The sequence below is a fragment of the Antedon bifida genome, chromosome 3 (assembly GCF_963402885.1).
Source record: "Antedon bifida chromosome 3, ecAntBifi1.1, whole genome shotgun sequence".
Taxonomy (NCBI): domain Eukaryota; kingdom Metazoa; phylum Echinodermata; class Crinoidea; order Comatulida; family Antedonidae; genus Antedon; species Antedon bifida.
The window spans coordinates 1,044,115-1,057,808 of NC_136228.1; the positions used below are offsets into that span (position 1 = coordinate 1,044,115).

At 33.3% G+C, this 13,694-nt stretch overlaps 1 protein-coding gene across 1 annotated transcript; it reads right to left on the reverse strand.

Moving 5' to 3' along the window:
* Positions 1-5,242: 5,242 nt before the first annotated feature.
* On the reverse strand, positions 5,243-9,374 carry LOC144837728 (uncharacterized). The gene is made up of 5 exons (XM_078692963.1): positions 9,243-9,374; positions 8,761-8,852; positions 6,920-7,003; positions 6,207-6,333; positions 5,243-5,574 (listed from the first exon to the last, which is right to left on the reverse strand). Exons 1-5 carry the CDS (start codon positions 9,289-9,291, stop codon positions 5,372-5,374), a joined length of 555 nt encoding a protein of 184 aa, XP_078549089.1. The 5' UTR covers positions 9,292-9,374; the 3' UTR covers positions 5,243-5,371.
* Positions 9,375-13,694: the final 4,320 nt, after the last annotated feature.

Sequence of the window (13,694 nt, forward strand, 5' to 3'; positions counted from 1 at the left end):
TAAAATGTTAGAAAACTGTTTTAAATGGTAGGCCTATGACTGAAAAATTGGGCCTAGATAAAACAAAAACTTTAGGCTATTTTTTGTAAATAATGTTGACGATCAACATTAAGATATTTAGTAAGTTGTTTTTGCGACCGTCAATCTTGTGAAACTTGAGCTTTGTCTACACTATCAAACTAGTTTGACAACAAAAAGTGTGATGTGCCCAAATATGGTAGTGATATGCTTAAATATGGTAGTGATATGTCCATATATGGTCGCATGTTTTTGTCACATAAAGTTTGATAGTGTAGACTGAGCTTTTAAGATAATCGTCACTTAATGAATTATTAGATAAGATATTGTTTTTATATTTTTGAAGACATATTTTAAGCAATATACCATTGCATTGTCTACATTGCCGTCTTTTTGTGGTTATGTAATCCAGCGTAATTTATCAACAGTAATTTCTAGACTTTTGAATGACAGGTTAAAGATGTATTTTTTCCAAAATAATGAGAAATTAAGATTAATATTTAAAAAAAACTTTGAATGGATCATTCCGTGGTTTTATCAACTTAATCACTTCCGTAGGACAAAAATTGCTTTACTTATAAAAAGACAAAATAAAAACGGTTAGATTGAACCAAAAACCCAGTGACTTGCAGTCAATATGTCAATATTGTTTGCGGGGTTTTTTTTCAGGTAAACAATTAATTTTTGGTCAAAGTGAATAACTATTATGTGAAATTAAAATGGCCTATTCAACAAAACCATTTATTTTTTCAGGGGCGGGGGGGGGGGGGACAATATATCTTTAAAGGGAAATAAGTCATAAAATATGGTGTCCAATTGAAAAAGTTTTCTTCTTTTCTTTCATTTTCTATTCAATGATTTTCCAGGTTTTCAACCCTGGAACCTTGCTTTAAATTATCATTATTTGTTGCTAAGACTAATCTTGTTCTTTCGCTGGAAGATAAGCCGATTGAAGTAAGATATCAACAAATAGATATATTCATACTTCATAATATTCATTAACATTTTTTAAACGCGCACTACGCTCGACGCGATGTATCACGTGGATGGAAAATGCTAATGATCCAGATTGGAAGTGTAATAAAATGACCAACAAGTTAAGTACAGTGAAGAAAAGCATACTTAATCGTTTGCTGATATTGTAATTTCTAAACTAGATTTATTTGTGTCGAATGCGTCACATACGTGACAAGCAGCTGCCACATGTTTAATGTGTTCAAGCATTTGCTAATTATTTTTCCATGAATAATCTGAAATAATAATTTATGAACTGTGCAGATTTCACGTAATTTAAATGTAATCAAAGAACTTAAGTTCTTGGATGTAATCTTTAAATGACTCCCGTTAATCTCTAATTAAATTCCAAAGCAATGCATATTCCTTTTCATAATTAATGTATAGGAGTATTAATATTTTAAAATGTGTTACTACGAACCGCATACTGTAGGCCTACTCGAATTTGATTTTATAAGCTTTTTCTTCGAGTTTCGGAATGTATGTCACACGCGAGGCAACGGTAAAGATGGTTGAATTAACTTCTATTGAAATAGGTGTAATTGGATAAATGTTGAACATTACCAGAAACGTAGTCAATACGTCTGTATAGTCATACAGAACAAGATGTATTCTATTTATCATAACCCTTCGCAAAGGGAAATTACATCTGGATGTTTTACACTCTTTTGAGACTAAGGCTACGACTCTTGTCATGATATTGTGGGGGTGCATTTATCGTTAATATCCAGTACATACAAGTTTATCTGTACAATAAGTCATAGTAAAGAAGATAGCAATACATTCATTCATTTTGCGGAAACCTTTTGCAACCCGATGGGAGCTTACATCTGGATGATGTAGATTCTCCTGAGGCTCCGCGCACTCTGTCACGATGTTGACCTTGAATGGTTACGATTTATAATTAATATATTTTTTCACCTGTATAATACTAGTAAAGAATAATAATCGCAGTAAAGAATACCAATATATGCATTTTACTAAACTTACCACAATAATCGACACGAAATTAACTTGTCTAATTTTTTATTAGGCCCATATTTTATTATTATTATTTTAAGATATTCATGATTTTGTGACACCACGGAGTCAGAAATTGACGGACATCGTGCACTTGCCGACTATGTCATAAAAGTTTGTCAAACGTACTCGAACAAGGTGTTACAACCAAGTCTTTTCACCATTTTCCAAACTATAACACATATTTGTTATTTACTATAATGATACTGTACTATCAAATAATCGAATCCACTTACCTGTACAAACGGTCTTGATGTTCTTTAGTATTTTACTTGCTAACGCTCGGCTAATACCGCGTGCGTACGTTTCAATGCTAATGATCTCGAAAGTAGAATTTTCTTGCGAGACTTGTACCTGGATAGCATTTGCTAAAGACTCATACAATGAACCAATTTTAGTGATAATACATGCCCTTTTCCATTCGAAGAATGTCATAACATTTTGAGTCAATATGGCGATTTTATGAAATGGTGGTACAATTCGAACGAACGTTGGGTAAATAGTTTTATTTGAAAATAAAATTTTGTCTCCGCAAAACCAAGAAATGGAAGGTAAATTCCAATAACTCGTTAAGTCGGTAACGCTCATACACGGCTTGGTACACGGTGGACCTATGATGATATCGGTTGAATTTGCATAGCATTCAACAGTTTTACCAAGGGCTTGTCTCGTATCGCAAGCAGAATCGTGTACATTAATTTGCAGATGTCCTGATCCTAGGCTGGTTGCTGCTCGACTTTCCACAAGCGGTATAACGTGCTTAACTCGATCAATTAAAAACGGGTATGCTTCTTTTTCGGTAGACTTCCACGGTAGAAAAATATTTAATACTAACAGCTCATCCGATCCACAGAATAATATATCGTTTAACAAGACTATTACGATTGGCCATATCGAACACTTATGAAGCATCATCTTATGCCAAGTCCATCATATCTTCTCTGTCACGATAAATAAAAGAGGCAAGTTTACGACCACCTTGCAACGTTAAGAATCATAGCACCACTCTCCAGGTTTATATAAATTAGAAAATCACTGGTAGTTACACCGACTGATATAAAAAGCCACACATAAAAATCGGTATCCGCTACAAGGTATTTAGTTAAACAGAGTGAAAATCAATATTTCACGATCAAAGAAATACATGCAGTGCACTTATTACATCGCTTGTAACTAGTGCTTGAATGGTATCACCGGACTAAAATGACAAACCAATTAGTTTTGAAGATGTCTCACTCATTACCCTTAATTTGTAAACGAGATACACTCGATTTCGTAGTATGTCAGTACACGAACAAACTGCGGATGACTGGCTAACGGCGATTTATGTAATGTACATATGTCTTAAGTAGTCTCCTATACGTAATAAGCGGTAATTTTTATCCAACGTAAAGAATGATATGAAAGACGTAGCAACGGAACAGCGCGGTAATGACATTAGCTTTGGCCACATGTTTGTACAGAAGTGGCTATCGTGTTAATAATATTGGTCAACAAATAAAATAGGGAAATTACTGGTCTAAACCGTAGATGATCGTATTGACGGTAATAATCGCGGAGAATGCTAATAATGTTTGAACAAGATGATAACTGGTAATAGTTCACTCCACAATAAATCGAAATCTTCAAGATAAATAATCGACTTAATGTGTGTACATTGATCTCCTTAAATAGTGTAATTAATCTAGCTATCGTCCTGGTCAAAATCATTTCATATTTTAGCGAACTCTGTGTTTCATTGCAGTTAATTGGCGTAAATATGCTGACTACAGTAACTAATTCGTGCCTCTACTTTATTTGGTTTTCATTATCATAATATTATCACCATTTATTTTTAATTTGTTAATGCGATAAAGGTGTCAAAATAGCCCACATTAATCCAATCTTATTATGTAGTAGTAGTATTGAATATTATGTAATTTATTTATTATGTAATATCAATCATTATTTCTTATTTTTACTAATAAATCTTTCACTGTTTATGCAAACATTGAGAAATAAGTTTTTACTTTATTGATACAAACAAGCAGAAAAATCGTCTTCATTTATTTAAATTTTATTATGTATGTTTTGCCAGCTAATATATATAATATATTAAAAGAGGGTCTTGGTAGGCATGACAACTTTCCTCGCCGATTGTTGAGGACGAAAAATATTATTTTCTTCATCTATTTGTGCACCGTTCACACAATTTTGAATAAAAGAATATTGAAACTGCGTGAATACTGGATGTCCGACTGCGTCTCCCATCCAACGGATCTGCGGCAATACTAAAATCTCCTACAAGTACACCACTGGGGCTTTAATGATATGTTCAAATCCGTTTGAATAGTAACTCCTCTCTCCTATTGACTGTATCATAATCAATAAACAAGGCTAGATTGGGGATTGTTTGAGGCAAATTCGTCTTTTTCATATCTTTTCTTTTCTGGGATGCAGTATCTATACCACCACAAACATCCATCAAAATTCATCTATCAAATTTTGACTCATTTTAATAAAAAAAACATAATAAAAAGAACTGTTTTGAGTTATAAACCAAACAAATAAAGCAAAAACATCAACCACTGCATGACTTGACTTTGGTCGTGCAAAAGTAGATCCAACAAAATGTATCATTATTAATACGCTGGACTGATTGGTTTAAGTAATGGTTGGTTTGTGCAAAGGCATAACAATATCTACTATTGCACCATTATATAAATAATCTAGTCTGATTGGTTCTTGCAATGGCAGATGAAGAAATATTTACCATTGAATGAATGATTTAGACAAACTGGCTAGTTCATGCAATAACAGATAAAAACCTCTACCATTGTATGAATCATGATTGGGTCATGCAATGGTAGATTGAACAATCTACTAAATTGCATGAATCATGGTTGGGTCATGCAATGGTTAATTGAACAATCTACTATTGCATGAATCATGATTGGGTCATGCAATGGTTGATTAAACAATCTACTATTGCATGAATCATGATTGGGTCATGCAATACTATTGCATGAATCTTGATTGGGTCATGTTGGGTCATGCAATGGTAGATTAAACAATCTACTATTGCATGAATCATGATTGGGTCATGCAATGGTAGATTAAATAATCTACTATTGCATATACCATTTAGACAATGCAATGGCATATAACAACCTTTACCTTTGCATGAATTATTTGGACAAAGTGACAGATATAAAAACATTTACAATTTATTACATAAATCATATGGACTAACCAACTGAATAAACTCAAAGAAGAATTTAACCAGGCATATGTCCTAATATTTTTTTTATTAACTTAATTTTACCTTCCATTAAAATTTTCATTTCTTTTTAGTTTTCTTGCTTTCGGTAGATCTTTTAAATCTTTCTTTCTTTTCTGTTTTTTTCTGGACAGGTGAGTCTATCAGAGGCCTGGGCTCTAAGCGAACAGCGTCACCAATGTTCACCTCTCCAGCGTAATGGGAACCAAAGAGATCTGGATCCTTCAAGAAGATTGTATCGCGGTACATTACTGGCATGTATCCTGAAAGAAAATACAATACAAATAATGAATGAATATGAGCAGAGCGGAGTCTAAATAGAGCAGTCAATCTTAACGAATGAAATATTCTCACAATTCAACAATATTTGTTTTATAACACACCTATTGTTCTATGTATTCAATTATTCCATTCAATAAGTCAGCACTCCTCCAAGATATTCAATTTGTTGAATATTTTATTCTCATACACATTTATTCAGTTATAAGAATAAAAACTGGGACCCACACTAGAAGCAAGGGCTTGTCTTATCAGGACCCTGACAATACATATACACAGCATTATCACATTAATTGAATTAAAGAGAACACAACTTAATTATTAATTAATGTTACACCACTGTGTAAACAATATTTACATAATCACTGTAATACTTTAAGCTTTTAAAACCTCAATACTTTTATTTTATAGTCCCCTGATTAGTCAAAAACCTGTTGGCGAGAAGCTTATAACACGGTTGAATGAATCTATGCTGTCTACACTTTGACAAAAAAATGTGATGTGCCCATATATGATATGTCATTACCATATTTGGGCATACCACTACCATATTTGGTAGCTGATTGTATGTTAAAATAGTTTGATAGTGTAGACAGAGCTTTAACTCTATACCTACCCATTCGTCTAGATCTTTTTATTTCATAAGAAATTCTCTTCTGTTGCCGTCTACATAACTTTGTTATATGCTGACCATAGATATGTCCAGTGTTTGGTGAAATAAATTGTGATAATAACTGGACATTCTGAAACGTCAAAACAAATAATTGAATAATTTTAAATATATCTGAATCAAATATTAAATACATGTTGGGGACTGACCTGTGTCTTGCAACCTAAGTTGGCTGAATTGTGCACAGGTGTGGACGACACATACAATATTTATGTAACACACATCATTTATTCTTCTGTCCATAATGACAGGGCTGAAATGAAACAGTACACCAGGAAAGTCCCCTACTCTTCTGAAAATTACCACATGTATATATCCTTCCAAAACACTTGTTCTATGGTCAAAAAGACTTGAACCTATGCCATTTTGTGGCTATGGTTGGTTGTATCTCTGCCTTGACCACTTGACTAATATTAATATTTAAATATTGGAAAGAGAGGGTGGTATCATTCTTTTTAAAGCAAAATGAAATAATTTAACAAAGGAGAACAGAACATTGCAAGTATCACATAATATATTTGAAGGTTTGCATGGCGAAATCGAATGTTGATATAAAGTTTGCGGTACACCACCTGAAAAGAACTGTTCAGTTTCTCATCACATAATATTACAGTTAACCATTAAACTGGGCTATCATAATATTGGAAACAGTGACAAACCTTATAAGTAAGTGGAACATTGTTCTGGCACAATAAGCACTTTGTTTTCTCCCTCACAAACGGGTCACTCATGTCAGATTTAGGCTACAAAATAAGTTTTCAAAAATTAGTTTGAATGTTCATAAAAACTGAATTGTCTTAAAATTGCATTAAATGGCACCTAGCGGACACGGAGCCAGTGAACCATATCAGACCGCAGACCAGGTAAAAATTTTAAATAGGTGTACCTGTAGATAAAAATTTAAGCGGATTGGTTACCTCTTGATTAATATATAGGGTGTGTATAATATAAAAATAAATTTGAATAGCACAATCATAAATTCACATTCTCTTTGTTTTGGTCTTTTATGTTCTTATTTCAACCATCTTTAAAGAGAGCAACCCTTCCCGTTTAAAGAACAATCCTCATAACTCTTAAAAGGTTTAACAACATCAAACAAAATAATATCATATAATTGTTTAATAATTAACAATATTTAGAAGTTTAATAAATACAAATAAATAAATTCAAGATTTCAACTCTATTGAGTGACAGGCTATCTTTATATATTTTATTAATATTTACACTCTATCAACATCTTAATACTGCAAGTTATGGTTGAGTGATTTTCAAAGCTAAAAAACTATATTTTTAGTTAATATTATATTATGTTTTCAATCATATAGGATTAAGTTTTAAATCAACCATGTCTAGTATGACTTGTGGTGGAAGTTGTATGACATTTGTAGACCATGTCCATTAAATGAATTAAAAATTAACTTTAAAATATGTCAATAACTTCATTCCAAAATACAATTAATACACAAAATTTAAACTAATTTTCTTTTCTAAAATTGATTTCTATTTTTAATGTATATTTTCTCTATTTATAATTTTGATTACTCTTTGTCTTGACTTTATTATGTTTGTTATGATATTTCCAATTACTGTACCACACTGAAAATCAGTGCACTAGTACTGAAAGAAAGAAGAATAAAGAAAGAATAAATAAGTAAACCAGTTACCTTCTCATTTACACACTTCTTTTACTACAAACCTATTTTACAAATGATCATCAAATTTATTTTTTAACTTGATTAAATAGCTACTTAAAAAAATTACGTTTTTCTTTGCAAAAACCAAAAGATTTTTATATAAACAGTATATATAATAATAGCGTAGCGTGGGTTTTTTTATCTAGTGAATTTTTTTTTTTTTTTTTTTCCATGTAACGGAAAACTTTGCAGAATTAAATCCATTACCAATGATGGTGAATTTTTTGACTATTTCAAGAAAAGAAAGCACGAGTAAACATCCTTAATTTTCAACTTTGTAATTTTCATACAACAACTCTGCCTAGAACATTTTAAATACTTGGCTATATAGTAATTGCTTGGTTATATGAATCATACATTAAATAAACATGAATTATTCTATCTAGTACGGTACTACAGACTGCATATGATTTTCATCATGTCTTATTTTCTTGGATTATATTGGTTCTGGTACAATTCAGGCAGAAGATTTTAGGATTATGACTATGTTGAGTGGCTATATTAAGTCATTGACTTATGTAAACGACCACAACAATTTTTTTTTTAAATGCTGGCTACAAATTTGCCTCAAGTTATTTGCCCTTACATGTTTGTTTAATATTACATTACAAGCACCTCAAGTATACTCAAGTATTACCGAATATGTATAAAATTAAAACGCGAACACCATGTGTTCCAGTTGAAGTGAAATTTTCATTTGCGACGACCTACTGTGTGTAGACAGAGTTTTATATCCTATACTGTACGACAGATTGGGATTTTTTTTTGTAGCATTTATGAAATACAAAAATATAGCCTATGCTTACATCATCCGGTTGGGGTTGCGTACAAAAATGTTTACTTTGGTTTGAAACAGACGTCTGGTTTAACCGATGTGATGTATTAATAATGCCATTACCTGTTAAAGAAAATACATTTTATTTTTAAAATAAATTAGAAAAGGGTTTAATAATAATAAAAGAAATTAATTCTACTCCAGTTGGGGGTATTTTGTGCTAGTTTAATAATAGGCCTTACTTACTACTTTGTAAAATAGTACATTATCATCCTCTACGACGGTTTTTTTTATATAAAACTAAAAACTTATAGTAGACTAGCTAGGCCTAGTCTTGCAGTCTTGGCACCTATATATACCTTCACCGTCTGTCTGCCTCCCGCCTAGTGCCAACCCCAATAATTCACAAATAGTAGCCTAACAACAGTTTCTAGATTATAGCTAGCAATAAACAACTAGAAAAGCAATGGCCAATGTCTCCGAAATGTATATTATCAATATATTTAAATTTACTTGTTTTTGTAATTCTGAAACAGACTGTTTGAAGCAATTGTTTGAACATATTTATCCCTCGTAAACAGTCGTCGTCGCTTTTACTGCATGTGCACTAGTGGTGCAAATACGAGGTATATTCAGAGCGTCATTCTGACGACTGGAGCATTCTCTACTTCTCTACGGAGCGCCATTTATGCCTTTATTAATTTCAATAATATAAATAGTACTACGGTAACTGTGGACCCAATTTAGCACCAGGGTAGCACAGTGATATAATAGAAATAAGCCACTACTTTCAATATCTTTTCGTATGTTAATACACTGTGCTCAAGTGGACCTAATTTGAAGTCGCTTCAATAAGTTTCAATATTATATGTTTAAAAGGCATCTGAAATCATATTTATTTCAACAAATTTACGAGTGCTAGCGGTTCTGGCGTTGCGCCTTAGAACTTATCTTTTTGGAAAGAATTCGGCGCATTATAAATATAAATTGAATTGAATATCTTTTCGTATGTTAATACACTGTGCTCAAGTGGACACAATTTGGCACCAGTGGAGCACAGTGATATAAACTATAAATAAGTCACTACTTTCAATATCTTTTCGTATTTAAAACATCGAAAATAAATACTTCTGGAAATACTTCAAAAATATTTCAAACTTGCTATATATGTTAAATATCGATTACTCCATCCGTAATGCAAAAGAAAAATTAGTTTCAAGCCATATCAGTGATTTTAATAACTTGCGTTTGTCTAAGATAAATACTTATTTAGTGTCTCCGGAAAGTACACATATTCATTGAAATACGAAATTAAATATTAAGTCTCCAGTACTAGCCCACCATGGAGCTAATAATGAAAATAGAGCCCAGAATTGCACTTATATACTTATACTTATTACTATACATAGTCACCTATGATAATTATGATAATTTTAAAATTTCAACTATCCAGATGCGACTTCATTCAAAATTTTAGGCGGAGTTTTCTACTCTAAAAACTCGACTTCATATGCCTAAGGCCTAGCCCGAAATTGGTCTAGAAATCGGCATCTTTGCAAATTTTCTATATATTATCTTATTTCTCTCCATTAACCCCAAGCAAAAACCATCGGAGACAAACTATCTGTTTAAAACATGTTTATTCTGGGATTCTGGCCAAACACACCAACTACCTTAAACGTTTATTCATAACATATTACAATACAATATCTTGCATGAATCGGACATTTTCGTTACCAATGTAGCAACATTTATTAACAAAATCAAAATTTAACAGTGTGGCGTGTTGACCGCGAATGACTAACAATAGCATCTTTCCCACTACACCTGCACGTGACCATTGCATAACAATGCACGGCATACCAAACCGTTTCGTACACCTGCGATGAAAATAATAAATTCAATTTCTTTTAAAATTGAGGGCGGCAAACATAAAATTTACGAGATCGAATACAGGTTGAAAAAAAAAAAAAAAAAAGATGTTAAATGTGCTCTCCCTGCCTCAGCACTAAGGCCCTGCCACAGCCTTTTGGGGTCGTTTCCAGCACATCACCAGATGCATTGATGTTGTCGCCTCATGATGTGTGGTGGAAAGGGGGACGTATGATCTGTGAACCCCAAACACAGTGGCCGCATGCCTTTAACTCTATTCCACCGACCAGCGTGGGAATCGAACCCACGACATACGTGTTGTTAACACGACGCTCAGACGACAGAGCTAACTGATCATTTTGGTTTTATCAAGTTTAATAGGATATTTATGACGTAATGATGAATTACGTAATACACGTATAAATAGACTATTATCAGCTGTTCAGTCATGTACTACTTTGTGGCCGAACGGGTAATGCTCAGGTTTGGTTGCTCTCAACTCTAGTAGATTGGGTTCGAACCTGTACGGATATTTTTTTTTTTTGTGGAATTGGAAATAAATATTATTTTTCTTTGATTTTGAAAGAGAGATATTTTGAGGGTTGTAAATGTCAGGCCTAAACAAGTGGACCTTTTTTAAAATCAAAAACAAAGTTGCATGGCATTATTTTCTATTAAATAGACTGCCATAAAACCTCGAAAAGAAGCCCATGTGCTCCTTCATTTTTAGTACTCTTGGGTGGGCTTCTTTTCCACATGGAGTTCTTTTCGAGATTACTTTTGCAAACTAAAAGAGAAGAGCTGCTAGGTTCCCGCCCGGAAAATGTTTTATTTACATGATTTGAATGAACAATTTTCTAATGTAAAGATTAACAACATCAAATTTAACAGTGTGGCGTGTTCACCGCGAATCTTCCCCATAATACACCTGCACAAAATCATTTGCATAACAACGCACGGCATACCAAACTCTTTTGCTGCAAGGTCCCCGGAAATGACATCTATTATTTTTTTAAACAACATGTATAAGAATCTTCAGTACCCTACCATTTTTGGGGCTGAGCGAAGACAATTTTGAAAAATAGAGCTGCATAGGTTCCCGCCCGAAATAAATGGCACTTTACATGATTTGAAATTATATGAAAAAAATTATATAAGAAAGTGCCCCTATTCATTGAAATATGAAATTAAATATTAAGTCTCCAGTACTAGCCCACCGTTGGGGCAGAGCTATAATAATGAAAATAGAGCCCAGAATTGCACTTATACTTATTACTATACATAATCAAATCACCTATGATAATTATGATAATGTTAAAATTTCAACTATCCAGATGCGACTTCAAAATTTTAGCTGGGGTCTTTAAAACTCGACTTCGTATATGTTTAAGGCCTAGCCCGGCGGCGGAATTAGTCTATGCTTCGAAATTGGTCTAGAAATCGGCATCTTTGCAAATGTTCTATATTTGATCTTATTTCATTCTCCATTAACCCCATACAAAAACCATCGGAGACAAACTATCTGTTTAAAACATGTTTATTCTGAGATAAAATTTAAAAAAATAGAGCTGCATAGGTTCCCGCCCGAAATAAATGGCACTTTACATGATTTGAAATTATATGAAACAAATTATATAAGAAAGTGCCCCTATTCATTGAAATATGAAATTAAATATTAAGTCTCCAGTACTAGTCCACCGTTGGGGCAGAGCTATAATAATGAAAATAGAGCCCAGAATTGCACTTATACTTATTACTATACATAATCACCTATATGATAATTATGATAATGTTAAAATTTCAACTATCCAGATGCGACTTCAAAATTTTAGCTGGGGTTTTCTACTTTAAAACTCGACTTCGTATATGTTTAAGGCCTAGCCCGGCGGCGGAATATTAGTCTATGCTTCGAAATTGGTCTAGAAATCGCCATCTTTGCAAATGTTCTATACTTTATCTTATTTCACTCTCCATTAACCCCATACAAAAACCATCGGAGACAAACTATCTGTTTAAAACATGTTTATTCTGGGACAGTGCGGCCATACACACCAACTACCATAAACGTGTATTCATAACATATTACAATACAATATCTTGCATGAATCGAACATTTCGCTACCAATGTAGCAATATTTATTAACAAAATCAAAATTTAACAGTATGGCGTGTTGACCGCGAAAGACTAACAATAGCATCTTTCCCACTACACCTGCACGTGACCATTGCATAACAATGCACGGCATACCAAACCGTTTCGTACACCTGCGATGAAAATAATAAATTCAATTTCTTTTAAAATTGAGGGCGGCAAACATAAAATTTACGAGATCGAATACAGGTTGAAAAAAAAAAAAAAAAGATGTTAAATGTGCTCTCCCTGCCTCAGCACTAAGGCCCTGCCACAGCCTTTTGGGGTCGTTTCCAGCACATCACCAGATGCATTGATGTTGTCGCCTCATGATGTGTGGTGGAAAGGGGGACGTATGATCTGTGAACCCCAAACACAGTGGCCGCATGCCTTTAACTCTATTCCACCGACCAGCGTGGGAATCGAACCCACGACATACGTGTTGTTAACACGACGCTCAGACGACAGAGCTAACTGATCATTTTGGTTTTATCAAGGTTAATAGGATATTTATGACGTAATGATGAATTACGTAATACACGTATAAATAGACTATTATCAGCTGTTTAGTCATGTACTACTTTGTGGCCGAACGGGTAATGCTCAGGTTTGGTTGCTCTCAACTCTAGTAGATTGGGTTCGAACCTCTACGGATATTTTTTTTTTTTTTTGGAATTGGAAATAAATATTGTTTTTCTTTGATTTTGAAAGAGATATTTTGAGGGTTGTAAATGTCAGGCCTAAACAAGTGGACCTTTTATTAAATCAAAAACAAAGTTGCATGGCATTATTTTCCATTAAATAGACTGCCATAAAACCTCGAAAATAAGCCCATGTGCTCCTTCATTTTTAGTACTCTTGGGTGGGCTTCTTTTCCACATGGAGTTCTTTTCGAGATTACTTTTGCAAACTAAAAGAGAAGAACTGCTAGGTTCCCGCCCGGAAAATGTTTTATTTACATG

Coding starts and splice junctions, on each gene's coding strand:
- LOC144837728 (XM_078692963.1), bottom strand. CDS start 9,291: ATGTTCAAACAATTGCTTCAAACAGTCTGTTTCAGAATTACAAAAACA. Junction 8,853..9,242: donor TTTCAGAATTACAAAAACAA/GTAAATTTAAAT, acceptor TTTCTTTAACAG/GTAATGGCATTATTAATACA. Junction 7,004..8,760: donor CGCAACCCCAACCGGATGAT/GTAAGCATAGGC, acceptor CTTATTTTGTAG/CCTAAATCTGACATGAGTGA.